We start from the raw sequence: 24,240 nt of genomic DNA, 5'->3' as shown, positions 1-24,240 counted from the left end.
TCTCTTTAAGAGAGGAGGTTATTGGTATTACCACAAACACATAGCCTAATTACACATCGAACTATACTGATACATTTCCATGTACAAAACATTTAACACTGGACATTTTTAATATAAAATGTACATTTCACATTAACAATTTCTGCTCGCATACTAAACCACATTTTGAATGCTAGGGGAAATCTTCACATGTGGCATTGACTAACTATGCTTTACGTACCAGAGCAAAAAAAGGCAGAACAATGACATGCAGACTGATCGCAACACATGAAGCTTATTTACAATGCTCCTAGGAGGAGGAATATCAGTAGGAACATCATCACAAGGATGTAGTGCAAGAAGACATGATGAAGCATTAGAAAAACATTTGGATAAACAGGTAATGCGTTGAAACAAATTATTTATATATATATATATATATATATATATATATATATATATATATATATATATATATATATATACACCGATATTGTATACATAGAATTATTTTCATATTCCTTTTTAAGTGTCTTCATTCACTCATTCATTCATTCATTCATTCATTTAAGTGGTGATAATTAATTGGGCCTCAGATAATGTTTGGGGACATGGCACAACATCTCCCCTCAGATAATGTTTGGAGAGATGGCACGACATCTGCCGTCAGATAATGTTTGGGGACACCGCACGACATCTGTCCTCAGATAATGTTTGGGGAGATGGCATGACATCTGCCCTCAGATAATGTTTGGAGAGATGGCACAACATCTCCCCTCAGATAATGTTTGGGGACCAGAACTCATGCTAATAAAAAGCCATACGTTGACAATTTCTAATGAAGTGGGATTTGTCATTCAGCACACCAGGATCACAGCAAATATACATGTCAGTAAGACTGTTTGGTGCATCTGGAGATTACTTTTCTCAGGGAATGTACGAGACAATGTTTCTGCGTGAGACCCACTGTGAGAGAGGGATGACAAGACAGAGGGATGATCTCAGCTCTGCTTCTGATTGTGGTTCTGAGGTAAATACAGCTAGTGATGCACAGGAGCAAAGTCAGACAAGACAGCTGATCTCACATGCAGCATGCATCATGCTGAGGGACACAGTCCAGAGAGTGTGTGAGTGTGTGTGTGGGTTTGCAGTGGGATACAGTCCGGAGTGTGAGTGTGTGTGTGAGTTTGCGGTAAGAGACAGTCCAGAGTCTGCGAGAGTGTGTGTGTGGGTTTGTGGCGTGGCACAGTCCAGAGTGTGAGTGTGTGTGTGGGTTTGTGGTAAGAGACAGTCCAGAGTGTGTGTGTGGGTTTGCGGTTAGAGACAGTGCAGAGTGTGTAACAGTGTGCAGGTTTGTGGTAAGAGACAGTCCAGAGTCTGTGAGTGTGTGTGTGGGTTTGCGGTTAGAGACAGTGCAGAGTGTGTAACAGTGTGTGGGTTTGCGGTAAGAGAGTCCAGAGTGTGTGAGAGTGTGTGTTTTGCTCAGAAGTTCTCCTTGTAGAAGTGGAAGCCAAAGTTCTCACACTGAGCCTTGATGATCTTGGCGAGGGCAGGAGAACCGCAGTAGAACACGTGCACCTTGCCCTTGTTCTCCTGAGACACCTTCTGGAACACCTGCCATCAGAGAACACAAAGCCCTAAAGTACACACAGATCTGCCCAGATCAGACACACAAACACAAAAACACACCCACGCACACACACACACACAAACCACAAACACACACACACAAACCAAACCACACACCACACATACACACACACACACACACACACACACACTACAAACTCATACCACAAAAACACACACACACCACATACACACACACCACAAACACACACACACACACACACACACACACACACATCTGCTTCATCACCTATTGGCATGAGCACTGTCTAAACTCACAGTTATGGTTCTGCCTTCTGCCCTGTAGCCCTCCAAGCCCTACACCATCACCTGACACCTTCTCAAAATAGCAACTTACCGTCAAAGTGACACAGACCGGGGTACTTCAGCAACCTACTGTGGTTAGTTAGCTTAGCAACATGCTAGTTTGCTGACAGAAGCTTAGCAAATCACCTCAGACATATTTTGCTTTCAGCGATAGGGTTATCCGATTGGACAATGTATAATTTTATAGTACATTATAGTAATGTAACATGAACTGGCTGGCAGACACCACACAAATAACCTCAGACATACAGTAATTTCTGGTTATAATAACAAGGTTGTTGGAATATATTGTGTCTATTTGCTTGTTTCATAAACGGACTACAAAAGAAGTGACGTGACTACCCTTCGACGTTACTCATGGTAGCATGGTTTGTTTATTAGCCTGGTTAGCATTGACACTTAAAGCGATGGTTCGGAGTAATTTCACCCTAGGGTCCTTTGCACCATGACCCCGAGCCAAACACCCTCACAGAATCTGTTTGCCCTTGGTCGAACCCTGGTCGAGTAGCGTTGTGAGAAACGAATGAGTTTCTGCAGGCGTAATGGAACCAACTTTTATCTCGTAAATTACCCCACTAATAATGCCCTGAATGGTACGAAACTTCTACAGTATTTAAATAACACTTGCCTGAGACTATCACTTACGAGATAAAAGTTGGTTCATTACGCCTGCAGAAACTCATTAGTTTCTGTCAGGGCTACTCGACCAGGGTTCGACCAGAGAATGTCTAATAAGGGGAGAACCGCCACTCTCGGGAAACTTCCGGTTTCTGAACTGGTTGCAGTTCCTGTTCTGGTTCCACATGAGGGCGCTCACAAATAAGTGCAGAATGAATGGAGGTCTATGGAGCTGTACCCCTCAAATCCACTTTTCTCGGGATATAATTTTTTGCCCAGAAATTTGAATGTTGCATGCGAAAGAGGGGGCAGAGAAAATACACACCGCTGAGTATTATATTTTTTGAGTCACTTATTTGTTCTAAAAAGCCTTTCAAATGCGTCAATGACGTCATTCATTAGCAGAAAGCTAGTGTGTTGTGGTCAACAACGACCCAACCTGTAAGAAATTGAAAGGACGTAAGTACTCGTTCATTCAACTTTTGACCTATAATCCATATTGAGCTTGCAGAAACCATAATCAAATCTACGATTTTTCAACGACAACCAGGTGAAAGAGACACATTTAGCCGTCTACCTCCATAGACCCCCATTGTTTTTGCACTTATTCGTGATCGCCCCTAGCGGAACTGCAGCAGATTGCAGGTACAATGGAGTTAATAGGTAGTGATCCGGCTCTCCGTAAACGGGCTCTGGTTCGACCAAGGGAAAACAGGTTCTGGGAGGGTGTCATGGTGCAAATGACCCTAGGGTGAAATTACTCCGAATCATCGCTTTAACACTTACTGCCAGCTCTTCATGTGAGTAGAAGCACAACACCAGTTATCCAGACATAAAGGTAATCACCACACGGTTTACATCACGTTCTGTTATTACAAAAATATGTTAAGCCAGTTAAGCAAATTGCTGTATGCTGTACTGAGATTAAGCGCCCAAACTCTAGGAATGCAACCACTAGGTGGCAATGAGATTACTTTCCCTCCCTATATATATTTCGTATTTGATTAGCAACTGTCTTTTCGTGGAGACTACGCTCAGAGCAGCTGCAGAACAACAGCGAACGGAAAACGGGCTATGAAACAAAATTAAGGAGAGCCCTGTGGTTGATGGCTCGCTGCCAGCGTCTTGACGTCTAGACATTGAGAGGTCAATTTAGATAGATAGATAGATAGATAGATAGATACTTTATTGATCCTCAAGGGGAAATTCAAGGGTCTCGGTAGCATACAGACATAACACACAACATGCACTTACAGCAGAAGTGGTAAACATAAGTGTAAGTATAAACATATAACTAAACTCCACTGTACAATAAAGACAGTAGAAGATAAGACAGATAAGAAAACTAACAAAGCTAAAAACTAAATACACTATATAAGTTAAATTAAGAAAGTCCAATGTGCTTGAGGGTGATCAAGCATAAGATCTGAGAGCACAAGAGCTGATCAAGTTTAGGTGGTTGCGATATTTTGACTGCATGTGCAGTGCTGTGTACATTTTTATTGGTTATTGAACTGTTAAGCCGCGAACTTGGGTTATGTTTATCGGCGTTACTATAGAGATGACGACTGGGGCTGGGGGACGTGAGTCCGGGCGTGTGCAGGCCCGAACTGCACTGTATGACCACTGAGCAGAGATAAACAGTAAAATGTAGCTGGGACAGTAGAGGGGTTAGAAACCCATGAATGAAAATAGCCTATTTATTTCAGGTAGCCTATTTTTGCACCAAAAATATGTGAAAACCATGAAAGTTTCAAATGTAAAAAACAAAAAAAAACCTCTCACGTTCTCAGTGCCCCCCTAGGTTGTACGAACCACCCCCAGGGGGCGATACCCCCTTTGAAAAACCCTAGTCTAACTGGTATCAGTACTGTCTAACTGGCATCAGTACTGTCTAACTGGTATCAGTACTGTCTAACTAACATTAGTACTGTCTAACTGAGCCGCGGTGGCCAGTGTAGCTACCTTGCTCCACTCTGGCCGTCCAGGCTGTGTGCGTGTGCGCAGGCCAGTAATGGAGTCCCGCATCTCCTTCTTAGCCAGCAGGTCCAGCGCCATCTGCAGGCCAATGGCCTTCATATCATTTTTACTGAGAGCAGAGGTCATGTACATATGCATCTCCAAGAAGCGCCCTGAAAACACAAACACACACACACACATACACACACACATTTGAAGACATATCAAAAGATGCATATTTGCTGAAATGTATCTGTGCGCAAGGAGCCTTGGCTCCTCTCGCTGAACGCACCCTCGGGCTCCATGTCTGCCTGGTCCATCTCCAGCTTGGTCAGCAGGCTCACAAACCACTCAAAAGACTTCTGGTCCCGGTTTATCCAGATGAAGTCCACCTATGGGGCAGAGGGGCAGGGTGAGCATCCAGTGGTTTACCCAGCACTGTGCTACAGTGGTTCACTCAGCACTGCACTGCACTCTGGTGGTTTACCCAGCACTGCACTGCACTCAGTGGTTTACCCAGCACTAAGTTAAGTCCACTGATGTGATTGGCCTGACCGAAGTTCTAGCTCGCAAGCCAACGGAGATTTGCTAGACTACCCTGGCTGCAAATTACATTTGCTGCCGCTAGGGTGCGTCTAGATTTCTAGGCTAGAATAAATGGGCATTGAATAAACAAAGTTGGATTAACCACAACTACTCAAGCAAGCAGTAAAGCTAATAACCAGACATACACCAATTCTGTGTGGAAATATATTTATATTAATATATTTTGGCAAGTCAGTTTTAAACTGCTACAATAACATTCCCTGATATTCCATGACTTTGCCCCAAAAATGATAAAATTCCCTGACTTTCCATGTCTGGAATAGACTTTCCAAAATTCCATAATATTCCAGAAATACCTGCACTCTGGTGGTTTACCCAGCACTGTGACCCGTGATTGACCCAACACTGTACTTTACCCAGCCCTACACTCTGGTAGATTACCCAGTCTGCACTGCTCGAGCAGACCTACCTTCCTCAGCTTCATCTCACTGTTCTTGATGTTCTCACACCAGGAGTAGTTGCAGTTGGGGCAGTTCTGCTTCCTCATGCGATACCTGCAACCCAGAGGGAGCACAAATCAGCAGAGCTTCAGTGCAGCTGCAAGTGTCTCTGTGCAGGTCACTCAGGCTGATTAAATACGCACATGAACATGTCTGTGTGATGGGAGAGAAAGTACTCATCTATCTCTGTGTACATATGAACACAATGCTTCATATGCTGACAGTAACTGGCATTAAAAGTAAAGTTATAGTTCTTTTAATTCTTTAGACAACTAAATCTTCCCTTCTCAGTGGCAGTCGCTGGCGTCTTTGATCATGTTCATGTTTATTTATCTACATTTTATTTGTAGAGCGCTTTATCATGTAACTCAAAGCACTGAACATGCTTTGAACATGAACATGTTTGTCTGTGGCATGTCTGTGATCATGTTCATGTTTGTCTGTGATCATGTCTGTGGTCATGTTGGGTTTGCTTGGGACTCACCGGTACATGATGCTCTGCAGGATGGAAGCGAAAGGAGTGATACCAATGCCGGCGCCAATCAAAACCGCATGCTCTGACGCAAAGATCTGACGTGTGGGGGTTCCGTATGGCCCATCCACATAACACTGCAGAACACAGAGGTAATTGTACAGAACACTGGATGGTACCACAGAACTCTGAAGAACACACAAACCATTCTACAGAACACTGGATAACACCAAGATGACTACAGAACACTTGAGAACACAGAGATCATGCTACAGGACACTGGAGAACAGGTAGAAATCATTCTACTGAAGGACACAGTAGTGAGAAAGTGCAAATGAGGAGAGCGCAAATCTAAACTGATACTTTACTGCAGGAAATGCTGATAAAGAGTCATATACTTTGAATAGTGAGCAGTTTCAGTGCAACCTCATACAGTATATTCTTGTGAGATGCCAGTGCAACCTCATACAGTATATTCTTGTGAGATGCCCACCTTTATGTTACAATATCTGTGGTTGTCACTCAACTTTGCAGAAATCTGTGAAAGCAAAAAAAAAATTGTTTAGAATGCAAAATAAGCATCCGTCTGTAAGACTGAGGCTGCCTGTCTACACAGGGGTCCACCCACCTCCCTGACCACTGGGAGATCCCCCTGCTCCGCCTGCGTCGCCGGGTCGGGCTGGTGCTTCAGACCTCCCCGTGGGCCGTTGGGCCGATACAGAGTCAGCTCCACCGCCTCGTCTTTATTAGACGCCACAGCGCTGTTCCAGGACGTGCTCTTAAAGAGCTCCTCCTGTATGGGGCATGGAGATGAGGTGAGCCTCAGGAGATGCTGTAAGGCAGATCTGCCTTCCCTGCAGTGCAAGTGATACTTCATTTGCCTAGAAATCAGAATCAATTCAATTTGATGTTCAATGAAATTAATTGAATGTAATTAATTGATGAACATGAATGAATATCTAGTTGTGCATCTGAGTTTAGTCAGAGAGAAGCACTAAGGTGACTAGGGTTGGCAAGCTTTCTGTATATCAATACCCCCCATTCTACTAACTGAAGTGTAAGCCAATGTAATGAAGTGTATAGCCCAGGGTGTTGAGGGTGTTGGGGATGTGACGAGTGTTGAGGGTGTTGAGGGTGTTGGGGATGTGGAGGGTGTTGAGGGTGTTGAGGGTGTTGGGGTGTTGGGGATGTGAAGGGTGTTGGGGATGTGGAGGGTGTTGGGGATGTGGAGGGTGTTGGGGATGTGGAGGGTGTTGGGGATATGGAGGGTGTTGAGGGTGTTGGGGTGTTGGGGATGTGGAGGGTGTGGAGGGTGGAGGGTGTTGGGGATGTGGAGGGTGTGGAGGGTGTTGGGGATGTGGAGGGTGTGGAGGGTGTTGGGGACGTGGAGGGTGTTGGGGATGTGGAGGGTGTTGATGGTGTTGGGGATGTGGAGGTGTTGATGGTGTTGGGGATGTGGAGGGTGTTGGGGATGTGGAGGGTGTTGATGGTGTTGGGGATGTGGAGGGTGTTGATGGTGTTGGGGATGTGGAGGGTGTTGGGGATGTGGAGGGTGTTGATGGTGTTGGGGATGTGGAGGGTGTTGATGGTGTTGGGGATGTGGAGGGTGTTGGGGATGGGGGGTGTTGAGGGTGTTGGGGATGTGGAGGGTGTTGTTGGGGGATGTTGAAAGAGACCTGTGTCCTCCTCTGGTGCTGACGGTTCCTCAGGCTGGCGGTGAGCCGCTTGGTGCTGACCGCCTGGAGGTCCGGCTGCCTGAAGTACTCAAAGAGTCGATTGGTCCACTGGCCCATGGAGCGAATATGGACCCAGATGGTATCTGGACGCAGCAGAAGATCAGCATTTTAACCCCATACATCCAAAGGTGTTCATACAGCAGCATTTTAACCCTATACATTCAATGGTGTTATATACAGCATACAGTAGCCACCCATCAATACACCTATTAATGACAATCATATTAATATTCATTAACAGCCTCCGGCTACCTGGCTGCTCTGGGGCACTGCTGATGGTAAATGGGTGCCACTCATATTTGGCGATGGCAGGAATGTTGAGATAGACATAGTCTCCAGGTTTGAAATGAAAAAATGGTGGCCGTTTGATCACAAGGTGGGTGACCTGGATATCGCACAAAAATAGAGCACAGTCGTGTGTACAGTCAGGGAAGTGCAGTACTGAGCATGTTCACACACACACACACACACACACACACACACACACACACACACACCCCAGTAAGCAACCTCAGTCGTGTCTACAATCAGGTAAGTACAGCACTGAGCATGTTCACACACAAACTGCAGCAGGCGAGAACAGCACCTTGGATGGCAGAAGGTTGACCTCAACGATGTAAAGTCCGCCTATGCGGGACACGGCGATGCCCACAATCTTCTCCACCAGGAACACTGCTCCTGGCACAGCGAACCACTTCCAGAAGTTGGCACAGTGAACGATGAGCAGTGCCCACACCCACACGTACGACAGGTGGGACCAGTAGAACACCTGCAAGCCAGCAGGCGAGTGAGACTCACGCGTTTGGGTCTGGAAGAGTGAGGGGTATGGGGTGTTTGGGTTTGTGGGATATGAAGATATGTGCGTTCGAGGCGTTTGATTCTGACCTCGAAGTGGCCGCTGCGACGCACAAATGTGCTGGAGCACACGGTCATGAGGCAGATGATGAGCTGGAGGACGATGCCAGTGATGGAGGCAGAGCCGTGGACCCAGCCAATCCCAGGCCTCGTGGTCAGCAGGTACTCCCACAGCTGGTAAGTTCCCCTGCCGTCGCTCTGGGACAGCTGAACTGGAGGAGACAGGTCACGACGTGTAAAATGGAGGAGACAGGTCACGACATGTGCCGTGAGGGTGTGTGTGTGTGAGGTTTTGTGTGTGTGTGTGTGTGTGTTTTACCAAAGTTGGTGACGTGTGCGGTGGTGTGCACCAGGGAGAAGAGTAGGATGGTGTAGCCCACGATCTGGTGCAACAGGATGTTCTGGTCCAGAGGCAGCACACGCACTAACCAGGTGGCCCTCAGCCATGTTAGACAGCGTCTGAGCATGAGGATCTGAATACACACACACACACACACACACACAAAACATATATGCTCACACACACACACACACACAAATACACAGACACACACATGCTCACACACACACGTGCGCTCAAACACGCACGCACACACACACACACACACACACACACACACACACACACACACACACACACACACACACACACACACACACACATATACATACACACACACCCACCCATACACATTTGAATTCTTTATTTGAATCCACCAATCAATCAATTCCTTACAGAAATATTTTCAGTGATGATACATCTTTGACACACAAAACATCACGTGCCACCCCCCCAAACAAACACACACGCACACAAACAAACATTTAAAAATCTGATTTCACAGCAACAAGTAAATGTCCTGTCCTAGGCACAATGGCCTTTAATCTCCTGTTCACCATGACAACCAAGTGTTTCTGTGTGTGAGTGGCTCACCATGACGACAGTGCAGTTGAGGTTGAGGCACTGGCCACAGCCTTTGGCCAGCATGTAGCTGGCGCCCCCTGCCATGTTCTGCAGCATGGCCAGCACAAAGAGCAGGCCGTTGAGGCAGGCGTAGAAGCACAGGAAGAGCAGCTTGCGGCTGTTGTTGTGCCAGTAGACACGCGTCAGATAGCGTGGCGTTGGATGCCGCCTTGTCTCGACCTCAGGAGGCTTCAGCCAGTTAGCTGCACTGCAGACAACAAACGCATGCACACACACACATGCCCACACACACACATACATACACATACACACACACTCTCACACAGACACACACATATGCATACATACACACACACACAAACACACATACACACACACACACACACATAAAGTGGGCAGGTAAGGACAGAAAACACACTCATACACACACACACACACACACACACACACACACACACACAAATATATAGTGGACAGGAAAGAACAGGAACACAGACATATATAGACACACATAGTGTGCAGATCAAGGACAGAGAGAATGACAGGAGGATCACACAGACACGGGTCTAGTGTGCAGGAGGATCTAGTCTCAGACTCTAGTAAACTGATCACACAGACACAGGTCTAGTGTGCAGGGTGATCTAGTCACAGACTCTAGTAAACTGATCACACAGACACAGGTCTAGTGTGCAGGGGGTAAACTAGTAAACCGATGTTTGAACTGTAAGGATCTCGTCCTTGTTGCCGCTGTGTGTGTGTGTGTGTGTGTGTGTGTGTGTGTGTGTGTGTGTGTGTGTATGTGTGAGTGTGTGTGTGTGAGAGTGTGTGTGTGTGTATGTGTGTGTGTGTGTGTGAGAGAGCAGGGCTGCCAACTTTTCAAAAAACCTTGGAGTGAGATTTGGTGGGGCCAACCAAAATTTTGCTGCGGAAATTTTTGTTTGGCTCATTCAGCATTATACCGCACAGTAAAAAAAAAAACGACATCAGTGGTTCTCAGGTGTAGGACCAGGCATGGACGGATTTTTTGGGCCCCTGAGCCCACATGTATAAGGGCTCCCCACTAATTGTCAGTAGGTGGAAGGGGGTTTGGGGGGTCCTCCCCAGAATGTTTTTAATTTGTTTGATGTGATTTCCTGTATTCTCGTGCATTTTAGGGATGGCCAATACTAAATTCAATCAGATTCATAGCCTACATCCTGATGTGATTGATATTGAGGCAATGATTCCATGCAAAGGCTTGGGCTTCAGGGGCCTGACACCTTTGTGCCCCTGGGTCTGGGCCCGGAAGGCCTGTGCAGTAATCCATCCCTGGGACCAGGGTCCTAGAGTAAAATTAACATTGGTATCAAAGGGATCTAGCCTACTAGTAGGACCATGGGCGTCGGAGGCATTCTGAAAATGGGTGGGACATTTCAGTGGGGGGTATGGGGTCCTCCCCCAGAGAATTTTTTTTGGACTAGATGCAATTTCCTGAATTCTGGTACATTTTAACAGGTTATTTAGATACTTCTATATAACAAAATAAAGCCAGCCTCTGAAATTAATAAAAAAGTAAATCATGCATAATTTAAAAAATAACTCGATAGGCTACTTGGCTACAGTAATAAGGTTTTCCATTACAGCACCGCAGAGACGTTCAATGAACGCATGAAAGCGGATGGTTTGTTTGAAATCCCAACACTCTTTCAACTATATAAGTAATGGTGATCATCAAATACCTCCCCAGATTTCAGTGCCCATCAGTCCCAACATTTAACAATATAATCAAACAGTCCAAAGGTAAATTAAATATCAAACTAAACCGAAAATGTCATGCTTTTGAAGGCCTACCAGTATGCGCTCCCAAGAAACATGTCTCAAAATAAAACTTGCATAAGAAATAAAGGGCTGTCTCGAATACAATCCTGCCCCTAAAGGCCTGTACTTTGTCTTAAGACCCTGGCCATAATTTGAGGATTTACAGTATATAAGTAGACAAACTAGCTTCAGATATCCAACAGAGTGAATACGCAGATTGTTGCAGTCGCTGTGGTTAGTGGCGTGATGCTGTTAATGGGGAGTTTTACATAGCCTAAGCGTAAACCTATAGGTTATTATTTATTTAGGCGTGCACCTATAAGGCTTTTACCTTATCAAAGTGAGGGGGGACACTGATCTCTTCAACACTGCAGGGGATTTGGCTTGTCACTGTGTGTGTGACAGCAGAATGGGAGAATCGCGTGTAACAAAAAAAAAAGTTTATGGCGATTTACGTGCAAATGGGAGAATCCAATGAAAATGACAATGAAGCACTAAACAGATGATGAAAACAGCACTGGTATTTCATACGAAAAAGTGTGTGTGTGTGTGTGTGTGTGTGTGTGTGTGTGGGGGGTCCAAAACTAACTAACAATTTTAAAAGTGGGTGGGTGTTTGGTAAGAATTTAAGAAATGTTTTTATATTTTAACTTTTAAATGCATCAATCAGGTGCACTTTCAAAATAAATTCTGAGGAGTCAGACTTGCTTATTTTTATGGAAATATTTGTGCTGTAGCCTAAGCTATTTTGCACTTCAGAATTATGACCATGCATACACAGGTGGAATAGTTATGGATATTGCAATAAGTTCACAACCACAAAACATTTGCTAGGCCTACATTTCACAGTTCAGAAACATTTCAGCACTCCATGAAATTATGCAGAAGTGGTCACCTGTGTTATTCAGCTAGTTCATTTAAGATAATATATTGGTCATTGTAAGCCTATAGCCTACTACATGCTATTCCTTTTTCAGGATGTACCCATATCTGCATGATGTGAATGTTTGCATATGGCTTATGTCAGGCTTTATATCAATATTTGTGTCTCGTTATTTGATTTTCTTCATATTGCATTAATGTCACTAGGAAGCATGCAAATATAAATATATTAATTTATCTGTGTAAGTGGGATTAGCTGGAACCTGACAATATAAGAACCATGATAGTGGGATAATCTATGGCTGAGCAATTTACAAAAATGTATGTAGGCCTACTGACAAATAGTTTACATTACAATACATTATAATTTCGTCCCAATGAGGCTATGTAGAAATGTGTTGCAATTTCAAAACCGGATTAGGCTACTCAGGAACCACTTATTGCACAGAGGAATGCTTTATATCCTCGTATTCAGTAATGTTTGCGGTTTATTGTGATATTGGGTTTGCCACGTGTTGTGTGAAGGGTTAGTGAGATATTAAACCGAGAGTAATGGGTGTGCACTGTGTGGAAAATGCAAATAAATTGCATGTCGGTTCAATGATAATTTTCTCGCGAACCATTTATCACAGCAACTTGGCGCTAATATCATTGGAAAGCTTAGATTCCGTTTGTTCACATGATGTGTGATATCATATGTATAGGTTTAGTTTAGTTGAACCTCATCTGCCAGGTATTTGACCTACCAGGTTGACACTTCAGCGTGAAAAACACTCAATAATACTCAAAGCATACCTGAAGCCGGGGAAATGCGGGGGAGATGCGAATGGGATGGCTTCTGAATTAGCATCGCAAATGAGAGAAATGACGGGGTGCTCTTGAACCCTCTCACCGTCTCTGAAAGCATAACCGTGGCTCAACAGGTAGATCTATAGTAAGGCTAAACTCATATTTCAGGCATCTGACCGACCGGGTTGACACTTCAGCGTGAGAAATCGGGGGTGTGGCGTGTGAGTGTGTGAAACTAATCAAATGCGTGTGTCTCACGGCCAATGCGTGAGAGTTGGCAGCTATGAGAGAGTGTGTCTGTGTGTGTTTGTGCTGAATGCACACCTGATGGTGAGATTCTCCATGACTTCTGGAAAGTTCTCCAGCTCGGCCTTCAGCTCCTCAAATGTGATGAAGCCGCTGTTGTCCTTATCAGCTGACTCGAACAGAGCGAGCGTCAGGTCGTCCAGCTTCTCCTCCGGCAGGGAGATGGCGCTCTCACGCAGGCACGACTTCAGCACCGTGCGCAGCTCGTCTGGGTCTATGGAGCCGCTGCCTGAGTGGGGGACGGGATTGGGATTATCTGATGCTATTATGCTATACCATGCTAGTATGCTATACCATGCTATTGTGCTATCATGCTAGTATGCTATATCATGCTATTGTGCTATACCATGCTAGCATACTATAGCAGACACAACATGGATGCACCACACTTAGCAGCAGTTCATAAACAACTATTAACTTGGACTTAACTGTAAAATATATTTATATGCACGTAAAATGCCAACTATCTTTACACAGATATGTTTTTGTTTTAAATATTAATAACTGAACATAGCTTTCCTGAATGTTTTTCAGGAAATATCTTCTGCCACTTTTAATAACATTGGGCACTGAACACTCAGATATGCAGGGTAACGATACAGAGAATGAAACTACCAATAAACATGAATGTTCCTGTTTAACATTCTATTCTTCTGCTGTGTAGTGTGTGTGTGTCATGTATGTGTATGTGAGTGTGTGTGTGTGTGTGTGTGTGTGTAGTGTGTGTGAGTGTGACCTCCTACCTGCTCAGCCCGTCCACATGGTAGACCTGGATGTGTGTGTTCAAATGAATGTTGAAAATGAAAATTTGGACTATTTCATGGAAAATATCATTTTAAATTTGCTGCCAGCAACATGTTTTTAAAAAAAAAGTTGGGACAGGGAATGTTTACCTTTGTGCTGCTTCACCTCATCATTTAACAAAATTCTGTAAATGTTTAGGAACTGAGATGATGCACCTAATTTGACAAGAAATCTAACCACCACCACGAACCCTCTTTTGTTTACCAGTATACGAGTCAATATCACCATAAGGTGCCTTTGAGACTTCCCATCCCCCAAAAAGCTGAGATTTTCCATTGAACTTCATATTCATTGTATTAAGTATATGTTATGCTGTTAGAAAATACATATTGGTCAAGCTCCCACACTTTTTATAAATTAACTGCAAGCAGACAATTTACATGCAAACAGCAAAATATGTCCACCCTGTCATGGACAATTTCAAAACAGAGTAAATACATTGTAATTACATAGTGATTATAAAATGTACATTTTCAGAAAACTATTTAGTCCCTTTCTCAACAATACATTTTTAGTTAATGGGAAAAGTATTTGGATAATAATGAAATTATGGCAAACTATTTGTTTCTCTATAAAATCTCACGCGAGAGTTGCACTTTTCTTTTCTAAATAAAATCTAACAACAAAGATATCTGGTCAATTTGTCAAACAATACTATTTGGCCCTCATTTGTTTATAAAGGAATCACACAAAAGATTTTGCTAACTTGTGGAAATAATTTGTTTATTTTCATAGAACATGAAAATAACAGGGTGGACAGAGACATGACAGGGTGGACCCTGGGCATGACAGGGTGGACATGTTGTGGAATGTCATTGAATGGCCCCATAAATGCAAGGAACAATGCAAGAAAATTGTGTAAAAATGCCTTTTCCCATGTAGGGGAAATTACCAGTTGAACAGACTAGTTTTGATCCACTCTACCTGCAAGCAGCCACTGAAAAGATGCCCAAAATGAGACATTAATGTGGCCTTCTAGCGTTAAACTCTGCACAGTGAAAGTCAAACATTCAACTGTAGAACAAGAAGAAAACATTTTTTTTAAGTGGAGAACAGTTGATTTGAAAAAACAGAATATTTCAGAAAGATCACTTGACGATCTCCAAACAGTCTCTCCCTTTCTGAAGAGACATGGCTCGCTCAGTTCTGCAGTTGCTGTTCCACATACTTCCACGCAGGCGCTTCAATCTGTAAAGAGCTTTGTTCAGAGCCTGTGGTTCTGGTATTAGGCAAAGTACCTGCCAGTCATGGTACCAACAGATGTCGCCCCAAGACCTGGCCATTTGAACTGGTTTATGCCATGGCGTTGCATACACTTAACTTTCACACTATGCCCTTCTGCATCCATGATGATACCTGGGTATGCTTCATTGTCATAATTAACAACGCACCACTCTCCAATGTGCTTTACCTCAATCATTTCTGGTCTCCTAGGATTATCTGGTGTCTTTCCACATGCTGGGGACTTGTCAGATGAAACAGGAACATTAGCTAGAGTGACCTCTTGAAGATTAAAGCAGGGGGCAGTCCAAAACACCTTTCTCCCCTTTTACATAGACATGAAATGTCTCTGTATTTCATTTGGCCGGTGTCAGACTGATAGCTTGGTGGATTCTCATAGTGCCTTTTCGGCAGCTATTGCAGGTATCTCAGGCTTTGATTCAATATCCCTCTCTGGGATGAAGAACAGCTCGACAGATGTGTCCAGGCTTTTCAGCTTGTTATACAAGCTCTGGGCATCAGGAATGTCTCCTCCATGGGCTACAATCCGGTCTGCTGACCTCTTGAGGGCCCCACCTACACCGTCTGGTGCCCCCTTCCCATGATTAGCCTCAAAGAAATTCCATGTTATTTCTTTGAAGCCATACTTGTAGGGTTCTGTTGAGAGGTAGAAGAAATGTCCCTTTTGTCGATACTGTGTTGCAGGCCCATCGCTGAAAAAATGAAGTGTGCTGACTTGAGGGTGTCGTTCTCTCACTACCTTCAGAACTGGATCAAGGTGGGCCCAGATGGCCACAGGGTCATGTCTTCTGGAGGGTGATATGGAGCAGAAGGTGTTTGGCTTGTTCACCAGTGGTGTAGAGCACTCCAGTGTGCAGACTGGCCTGCTTGTGTGAGCCTCCAAAATGCACAGATTGTATTTCTTCGCTGTACTTACATGAGTAATTTTCGCTAAAATCTATATGCAAGAGGGACTCATTGGGCTTCAGACTCCTCCTGAGCTCCCTGTAGGCATCAAATTGCCATTTAATGTTGAAGACATGGCTCCTAAAATGAACAAGCCTCTCCTGGAAATCTGTGTTAAGCTCATGCTCTGTTTTTGTTATCTCCCTTTTCACTGTTATTGTTGACACCTTCTCATCCTTCTTGATCTTCTCTGTCATCCACTGAAATAAACTAATGTTCTCTTCCCAGGGGTTTTCAGCATCGGGTGACAAGTTAGGGAGGCATTCACTGCACTCACCATAAGCACAGACCTTGGCTTTCGGGTCACACATGGTTGCTTCAGACATTTCCTCAATGTTTCTTGAGGACAGTAACCCTTTGGCTCTGCAAGGCATTGGCAATGAATTGCAAGTTCTCATGCTTTTGCAGAGACATGTGTCCACGGTCAGAGGTAGAGGGGGTTACCACCCAAAAGGGTCTGAGGACGGCAAAAGGAGGTGTATGACATGTGGCCAATGTGCTCAGAGAGAAACCTCCTATGCAAGTTCTTCATTGTGTCAGTAAGCAACCTCTTGCATTTTATACTTCAGCCGCGGTGACTGTTTGTTTATGCCAGTTGTCATTCGACTAACATCATCTCGAAGAAAAAATGATGTAACCTTCTTCCTAATGTCATTTCGACTGACGCACCTCCTCCCACGGTGGAGTCAGATCCACAGGATACTTTGCTATCTTCTTAGAGTAGCCAAAAGCAGTCTGGGCATGCTTTTGGAGCTTATACTTCTTTAGAATGTTTCCACTGACCACTTTTGCTATCAGCTGCTTCTCTCTGTTTGTTTTTGCATGTTCATATTTTCTTCTAATATTTTCAATCAGGGATGTATGGAAAAGAAGAGCTCTTTGATGGGTGAATTCACTTTTGGACGTGCCAACAAAGCATTGACTTTTGCATGCGTGGTGATTTGGACGGACTTTCTTTCTTGGCCCGATGGTACCTCTTCAGTTTTTTTCTCTTTTTTGAGCTGTGCCTCTAATATTTCAATCTGTTTTTCAGTTTTTCTCTTCGCACTCCTTTGAATGCTTTCCCCTTGATGCCGTTGCCTGAAACACAAAATATTTGTAAGGATTTTTTTATCTGATTTTAGCAAGTTAGTTATCAATATGAAGAGTTCAGATGCAAAACCCTCTAAATCCATCTTGACCACTTTTCTTTTAAATGAGCATTTAAAATCAGGCTCCTATAGGTTTTTGCCTATAAATCAATGTCAGACCAGGAAAGAGTGGTATTTAGTGGGTTTTGAAGTTAAATTATTTTAACTGACAACATGAACTGTGTGTGTGTGTGTGTGTGAGTGAGAGAGTGGGTGTAAATGTGTGTGTGTGGGTGTGAGTGTTTCTGTGTGTGTGTACATGCATGTGTGCAAACATTGGTGGTTTTCCTGCACATGTGGAAACATGACAACATGAACTGACAACAGGAACTGTGTGTGTGTGTGTACATGTGTGTGTGTGTGTATGTTTGTGTGTGTGTGGGGTGGGTGTGTTTCTGTATGTGTGTGAATGCCTATGTGTGCGAACATTGGTGGTTCACACACGTACATGTGGCAACATGACAACTTGAACTGACAACATGTACTGAGTGTGTGTGTGTGTCTGTGAGTGGGTGTACATGTGTGTACTGTATGTGTGTCTGTTTGTGTGTGTGTGTGTGTGTGCATGCATGTGTGTGGGAACATTGGTGGTAAGTTGTAGGAGTGTGTGTAAGGAGATGTCTTTTGTCTCCTGGATGAAAATTATACTCTTTCCCATTCATTTCCTATGGCGGTCATTTTTGACCGTAAACAAAAAAAGTGTTTCTACGTTGAATAAATCACTCAAAATTCAAAGAAAGTAGTCAAAATAAATTTGATGTGTTCAAAAAGCCTTTTGTGAAGGATATCATAAGATCTTGAGGCAGTCTGATGAAAAATGCTATATTTATGGTACAGGGAATGGTTAAATCGGTCATTTTTGACCGGAACAGTGTTAGAAGGTTACCATATACTATGTGTGGAGAGCATCCATTCACCATCTTTATCTCATTTTTGACGTAAGTGGCATTTAGAGGCTTTTGCATCTGAACCCTTCATATGTCATTTTATGTGGACATAAACAGTTGATAATTGTCCTTCAAATAAATCTAAACTTTCTAATAAGTCTCATCAGCTAAACTTCCAATGATCTAACCTGGAGGGCCCTGGCTCACGCTGATTTTCAGGAGTTTCAGCAGGGGAGTTGGGTGGTGTCTCTGACTGTAGCAAAGCACTAGCCCTGTTTCTGGCTCTGGCTTGACTTTTTTGCCTCTTTCCATTTCTTTCTTTTTGCCCTCTTCTCTCTCTCACTGAGCTCATTGACACCCTTCTTCTTTCCAGTCTCTCTGTCTTTTTTCCATTTGACCCTTTCTCAAGGTACTTTCTTCTTCTGTCTGGGTCAGCATCACGACGTTCCCGATATCTCCTTGCTATCTCAGCTCCTTTTGATCTCATTCCTTGAAAAAGACGATTCAAAATGTTCCCTTACACATTTTAATTGGCAGTCCCTGTAAACTAGGCTTGCCTTATCAAACTAGGCTTGCTGATACCGATGTCGCCAAAAAATTGTCCAAATTGTCCAATTGTCCAAATTTACTATGTATAGCATGTACTGTTATAAAATGTGTGTAATAGCTGTTGTAATATGTGTAACATTATCAGCATGTGGCCTAAACTATGCACATGTCCTTCCTGTCATGAACCATGTCCACCCTGTCATGGAAGGCTTGCTGACAGGGTGGACAATGACAGGGTGGACATTTTTGGCTAATGTTAGCATTTAATGAGCACATGGTGGATCTTCACTTAGCAACATGCTACAGTCAGCAAGCTGACTATGTACTGTTTTACAAATATATTTCAAAGTTCTGATAGGTTTTCTATCAATTGATATTTCACTATGACAGAGTGGACATGTTAAGCTTGACAACATCCAACTACACACACATAATATGATGAAAATTATGAAACATAAGTGTAAATACTTACTCTGCAACTCGCCACTGCTTCAGCCTCCATTGAAGAAAGAAAAAATGCTCGTAGTGATGTCACTGAAAACATCAGTGGGTTTCTTAAAGGGACAGTTACCCCATAATGACAGGGTGGACCGCCAATTTCAGGGACACATGCAAAATGTTCAATATGATTATGAAAATACAATATACATGATCAAAATGACTTGTTTTATCAAATAACTTATTGTGGACACTAAAACCATGTAAACGTTTTTTTGATTTAGTATCATTTAACCACTTATTACACACACTGTAGTTAGCCGAAAGCAGTGTGTGGGACATGCCAAAATCAATGCATACATCCAATGAAAAGAAATTGTATAAAATGAAGGAAACAAATTTTAAGAGACTTATCCTTGTACTGATATGTGTGCAAGTGTTTGGCCACTTATAATAAGACCTCAGACTTTCATTATTCTGCTACATTTTCATGATGACTGAGTGAGTCTGATGAGGACACCAAAGGCACTTCATAGTGATATTGACTCATACAGTATATTGAAGAGTTTTTTGAGTGCTTAATGCATGAGGGCATCCATGGCCTACTGGTAAAATGTGAGTGAACAGCACTTCCCCACATCCATGGAACCCCAACCCCCATCTGCTCCCTGGGTGCCAGATCAAGGGTTGCTGTCTTTTCACTTAGTGAATATACTCTACAAACTCTGACATACACCATCAACTGTGAGACCTTATATGAAGAGATGTGTGCCTCTCCTAATAAATTCCAGTGAATTAATTTAGGCACAGGTGGACTCCAATCAAGTTGTAGAAGCATCTCAAGGACCATTGATAGAAGTAGGAGGCACCAGAGCTCAATTGCAAGCGTCATAACAAAGGGTCTAAATACGTATGTAAATGGAATATTTCAGTCTTTTATTTTTTGTAAATTTACGAAACACTCCAAACACCTGCTTTTTTGTGGAGTGTTGGAGTATTGTGTGTGGATTGATGAGAAAAATACAATTATTATATATATATAATAATTGTATAGTCTCTGATGTGAGAAATTAGGTCGAAACATATAAAATATGACCCCCACCGTCCACATCGCAGACCTGGTAGAGAGAGTGTGTGTGTGTGTGTGTGTGTATGTGACGCCCCCCCTCACCATCCACATCGTAGACCTGGAAGAGGAAGCGCAGCTTGTCCGTCTCGCTGCCGTGTATGAGTAGGTCTAGTGCGCCCAGCAGCTCGTCCAGGCTGATGGAACTGCTGCCGTCCGAGTCAAACAGAGCAAAAAAACGCTCTGCAAAGAAGGACTGCACCACAACAACCACAAACACACAAATAAACAAACATATTAGAACAACAAAATCCAACAGCACTTGGGCCCTGGCCCAGCCTCCACCCCAGGGTCACACAAAACCAGTCACCTCTTTCACTTTGAGGGCAGTTTTAAACTCATCCAGGTCAATCTCTTTGTCATCACCAGCGATACTCTCAAACTGTTTGGTGACCCACTCCAGCCACCGAGCGTCCTCATCCTGACTCATGGTACATGGAGTGCTGCTGTTCCTTATAGCCCTGAGGGACAGTCAGAACACAGAACACAGCAGTCAGCACAACAGACCACAGACCAGTGTAGATGACCACAGACCAGTTTAGGAGACCACAGACCAGTACTGCAGATCAATCAATCAATGCCTTTATTTGTCCCCCAGTGGGGCAATCTGTTTCACAGCAGTAGGAGCACACAAAATTACAAAAATACACATAGTATAATAAATAACATAATGCACATCCTGATCAATAATGGATAAACTACCTTTTCCTCCTGGGTCATTCCACGTCAGTTCAACCAGGGCCCAAGCACTTAGGTCTCAAAAAAATCTGAAAAAATTACCAGGTGTACCTATGTTGATGTCGATGGTGCATTTTGCCCATTGATGTCGATGGTGCATTTTGCCCATGTTCAGGGTGGAAAGTGAAAAAGAAAGATTTGCATAAGACAAGTCAAATTGGTGTTTTTAAAAAGAAAAGATCATGGAGAATAAAGAAAAAAATATTTTAAAAATCTTTGTATATTCCCACAAGGTGTTTGGGTGCTCTGAAAATGAGAACCAAAATGATTTTTTAAACTTGTAAGGTCTGCTGTTCAGACCCTGAAGGGATTTATTTTCTGTTCATTGTTTTTTGTGAGAGTGTTTCTACTTATCTCAGTAAGGAAAATAAATCAAGAGCCTATGTTGAGTACAAATATGTCTTCTTAAGGCTTAAACAGAGCCCAGCCAAAAACTCCAATAAAAATTGTATCAACTTTGAGGGACAGCTATGACCATGCAGGATTATCCAGACCAAATGTGACGATTTTGCTACATACTATTCCTATTTATGTACCAGCATGCAAAATTTGAGCCTCCTACATGGTTTAGTTCTTGCGCTGTGAGCTTGTGAACTTTGAAAAAAAAAAGAGGCCGAACAAAATCGACACCCCCTCCCCCTGTGAAACTGGCTGTATCTTGGAAAGTATTGATCTTACATAAGAGTAATTTTACAGTGTGTCTCCTGGGTAACATAGGTACACCTGGTAATTTTTTCAGAATTTTTTGAGACCTAAGTGCGTGGGCCCTGGTTGAATTGACGTGGAATGACCCTCCTGGCGTTTAGAAGAGAGACAGCAGAAGGAACAAAGGAGTGTTTGTATATGTTTGTTTTGGAAGTGGAAGTCTGAGCAGTGAACCTGATGGTAGAAACTGAAACTGTTGATGTAGAGGATGAGAACCGTCAGACAAGATAAAGTTTGCTTTCTTAAGCAGCTAGTTGTTGTAAATGTTTCTTGTGCAAACCCAGTGATTTTACTATTAACACTAACAACCTTGTTCAGTAGATTCCTCTCTTTTACCCTGAACGATTGAAACCAACAAATAAAGGAAAACGTAATAACAGACTCAATAAAAAAAAAGATAAAACATAGTCATCAAGGTAGAGTCAACCTGGAATTTAGAAAGTTTTCTAAGACAATGAAAGACACAGCTGACTTTTCTTATAGATCGAGTCAGTATTTTTCTCAAATGTCAGCTTGTTGTCAAGAAAAGTGCCTAAAGTACTTATAAGACTCTACAGATTCAACTGTCTGACCATCAATCACTATGATGTCAGGAGAAGGCTGAACACGTCTAAAATCAATGCACCTGTCCTTTGTCTTTAAAACGTTCAAGGATAAAAACCACACCATTTAAAAAAAAAAAAGTATGATCACAGACCAGTATAGCAGACCAGAGACCATTAGAGACCACAGACCATTAGAAGAGATCCCAGACCAGTACAATAGACCACAGACCAGTATAGGAGACCACAGACCAGTACCACAGACAATTAGAGACCACAGACCAGTACACCAGACCACAGACCAGTATAGGATATCACAGACCAAGGAGACCACAAGCACAAGCAGGAGCATTCGTCTCATGCGGCTCTCATCGCATCTCTACAGTAGCAGAGCTGTGGGTGGGACACTGTAAGTTACATTTGCTCCGATGGTCACAGATTATCAATACGCGTGCATGGTCGTAAATACAGTTCTCAGAGAAAAAGAATGATACATTAAATCACTGTGACATCCTTATAAGTCTTTGGTTGCTTGGGTCAGTGGCTCATAAAACAGCTGACACTACATGCAATATGATAAAGCAAAAACATGCCGTATAGTATCTTAAAATGTACTTGCAATAATTTGACTAATTCATAATCAAAAAGTCATACACGCTACACTGGTAAATGGTTGGATTATCTGGCCTTTGATCAAAGTCATCCACAGATAGAACCACCAATTCCCAAAAGAATCAATATTTACCTGTGAAAATGATATCCTCTCTTTTTGTCACTTACATAAACCAGACTCGTAGAAGTGCCTTTGGGTGAGACGTTCCTGTTCCTCTGTATATGTGTAAGTAAAGAGATTGTTCTCTGAGGTGAAGGAGGTCTGCCCCCCTTCCTGAGGTTCTCCAGCCACGGCTGCCTGCTGTCCAACAGGCTTGAGAAGGAAGAGCACAGCAGCTGTCCCTGACAACCATACTTCCCACTGTGCAGAGGAGCAGGACAGCAACAGGCCTTTCATTCACACTCCACAGCCTTCAGAATTTATATATATTACAAGTTTAGATGTTTACCAATAAATCAAGATCAATTGAAGATATAAACTCCATTCTGGTATCATGGGTAAAGGCTGCTTCCATCTTTCCAACTAGCTTGATCTGATCTAATATCTATGTTGCTAAGACACCAACTGAAAGACAAATCTTTGTCATGATCATGAGTAATTTAAAATAATCTTACCCAAAATAATAAACAAAACAGCATGTAGCCTTTCAATCTATTTCATGCCATTTTTATTGTGAAGTTATTTTGGGACTTTGCATGCTCTTTATTATTTTGAGTAAGATATTCTGACTATTGGTTTTCATTGGTTAATTATCCATTCAGCCACTAGGTGGAGTAAGATCACATCTTTTTAGGTGAGGGGGAGCTTTCATATTTTCGCTGTATTGACTAATGTAGATGCCACATTTTTATTGTAGACCTATGAACATACGTGGATATGAAATAGTTATATTCCGTATGCAGCTACATTAATAACGATGCTAAAGCCCTCATTTTGAGTTGGTTCAGTTTTTTCAATGCAACCTAGTGCAACTTTGTCATTAGATAAAAGTCTATTTTAGTGGTTGTGACTGTTGACCCGACATAATTTAACATTTACGAAGGAATGACAACATTTTTAAATCTAAGCAGCACACAAAACAAAACTTTGGTAGGAAGGCAGCACAGTTGCCTGTTCTACGAGCTGCGCTATGTACATTAAACCTGCGCAAATCAAGGACGCAGTTCGCCGATTGTGGCAGCTGCAGCACTGTGCAGCAAAT

General features: G+C 43.0%; 1 protein-coding gene across 3 annotated transcripts; it reads right to left on the bottom strand.

The window, feature by feature from the left end:
• Positions 1-472: 472 nt before the first annotated feature.
• nox5 (NADPH oxidase, EF-hand calcium binding domain 5) lies at positions 473-23,498 on the bottom strand. Of its 3 annotated transcripts, none has more exons than XM_048256543.1 (17): positions 23,207-23,498; positions 20,752-20,902; positions 20,487-20,637; positions 13,339-13,549; positions 9,556-9,793; positions 8,941-9,094; positions 8,652-8,833; positions 8,353-8,535; positions 8,019-8,151; positions 7,707-7,849; positions 6,659-6,823; positions 6,524-6,568; positions 6,043-6,167; positions 5,528-5,612; positions 4,805-4,904; positions 4,519-4,685; positions 473-1,593 (listed from the first exon to the last, which is right to left on the bottom strand). In XM_048256543.1, exons 1-17 carry the CDS (start codon positions 23,389-23,391, stop codon positions 1,462-1,464), a joined length of 2,550 nt encoding a protein of 849 aa, XP_048112500.1. In that variant the 5' UTR covers positions 23,392-23,498; the 3' UTR covers positions 473-1,461. The 3 variants fall into 3 exon arrangements, with proteins under 3 accessions (XP_048112500.1, XP_048112501.1, XP_048112502.1); XM_048256544.1 differs by having other exon boundaries at positions 23,172-23,311; XM_048256545.1 differs by lacking the exon at positions 23,207-23,498 and adding an exon at positions 21,144-21,149.
• Between the last annotated feature and the right edge of the window lie 742 nt (positions 23,499-24,240).

The sequence above is a fragment of the Alosa alosa genome, chromosome 11 (assembly GCF_017589495.1).
Source record: "Alosa alosa isolate M-15738 ecotype Scorff River chromosome 11, AALO_Geno_1.1, whole genome shotgun sequence".
NCBI lineage: Eukaryota > Metazoa > Chordata > Actinopteri > Clupeiformes > Clupeidae > Alosa > Alosa alosa.
This window is presented reverse-complemented; position numbering and strand designations above follow the sequence as displayed.

Coding starts and splice junctions, on each gene's coding strand:
- nox5 (XM_048256543.1), bottom strand. CDS start 23,391: ATGGTTGTCAGGGACAGCTGCTGTGCTCTTCCTTCTCAAGCCTGTTGG. Junction 13,550..20,486: donor CCAGGTCTACGATGTGGATG/GTGAGGGGGGGC, acceptor TCCCCCACTCAG/GCAGCGGCTCCATAGACCCA. Junction 8,834..8,940: donor CGCACACGTCACCAACTTTG/GTAAAACACACA, acceptor TGTCTCCTCCAG/TTCAGCTGTCCCAGAGCGAC.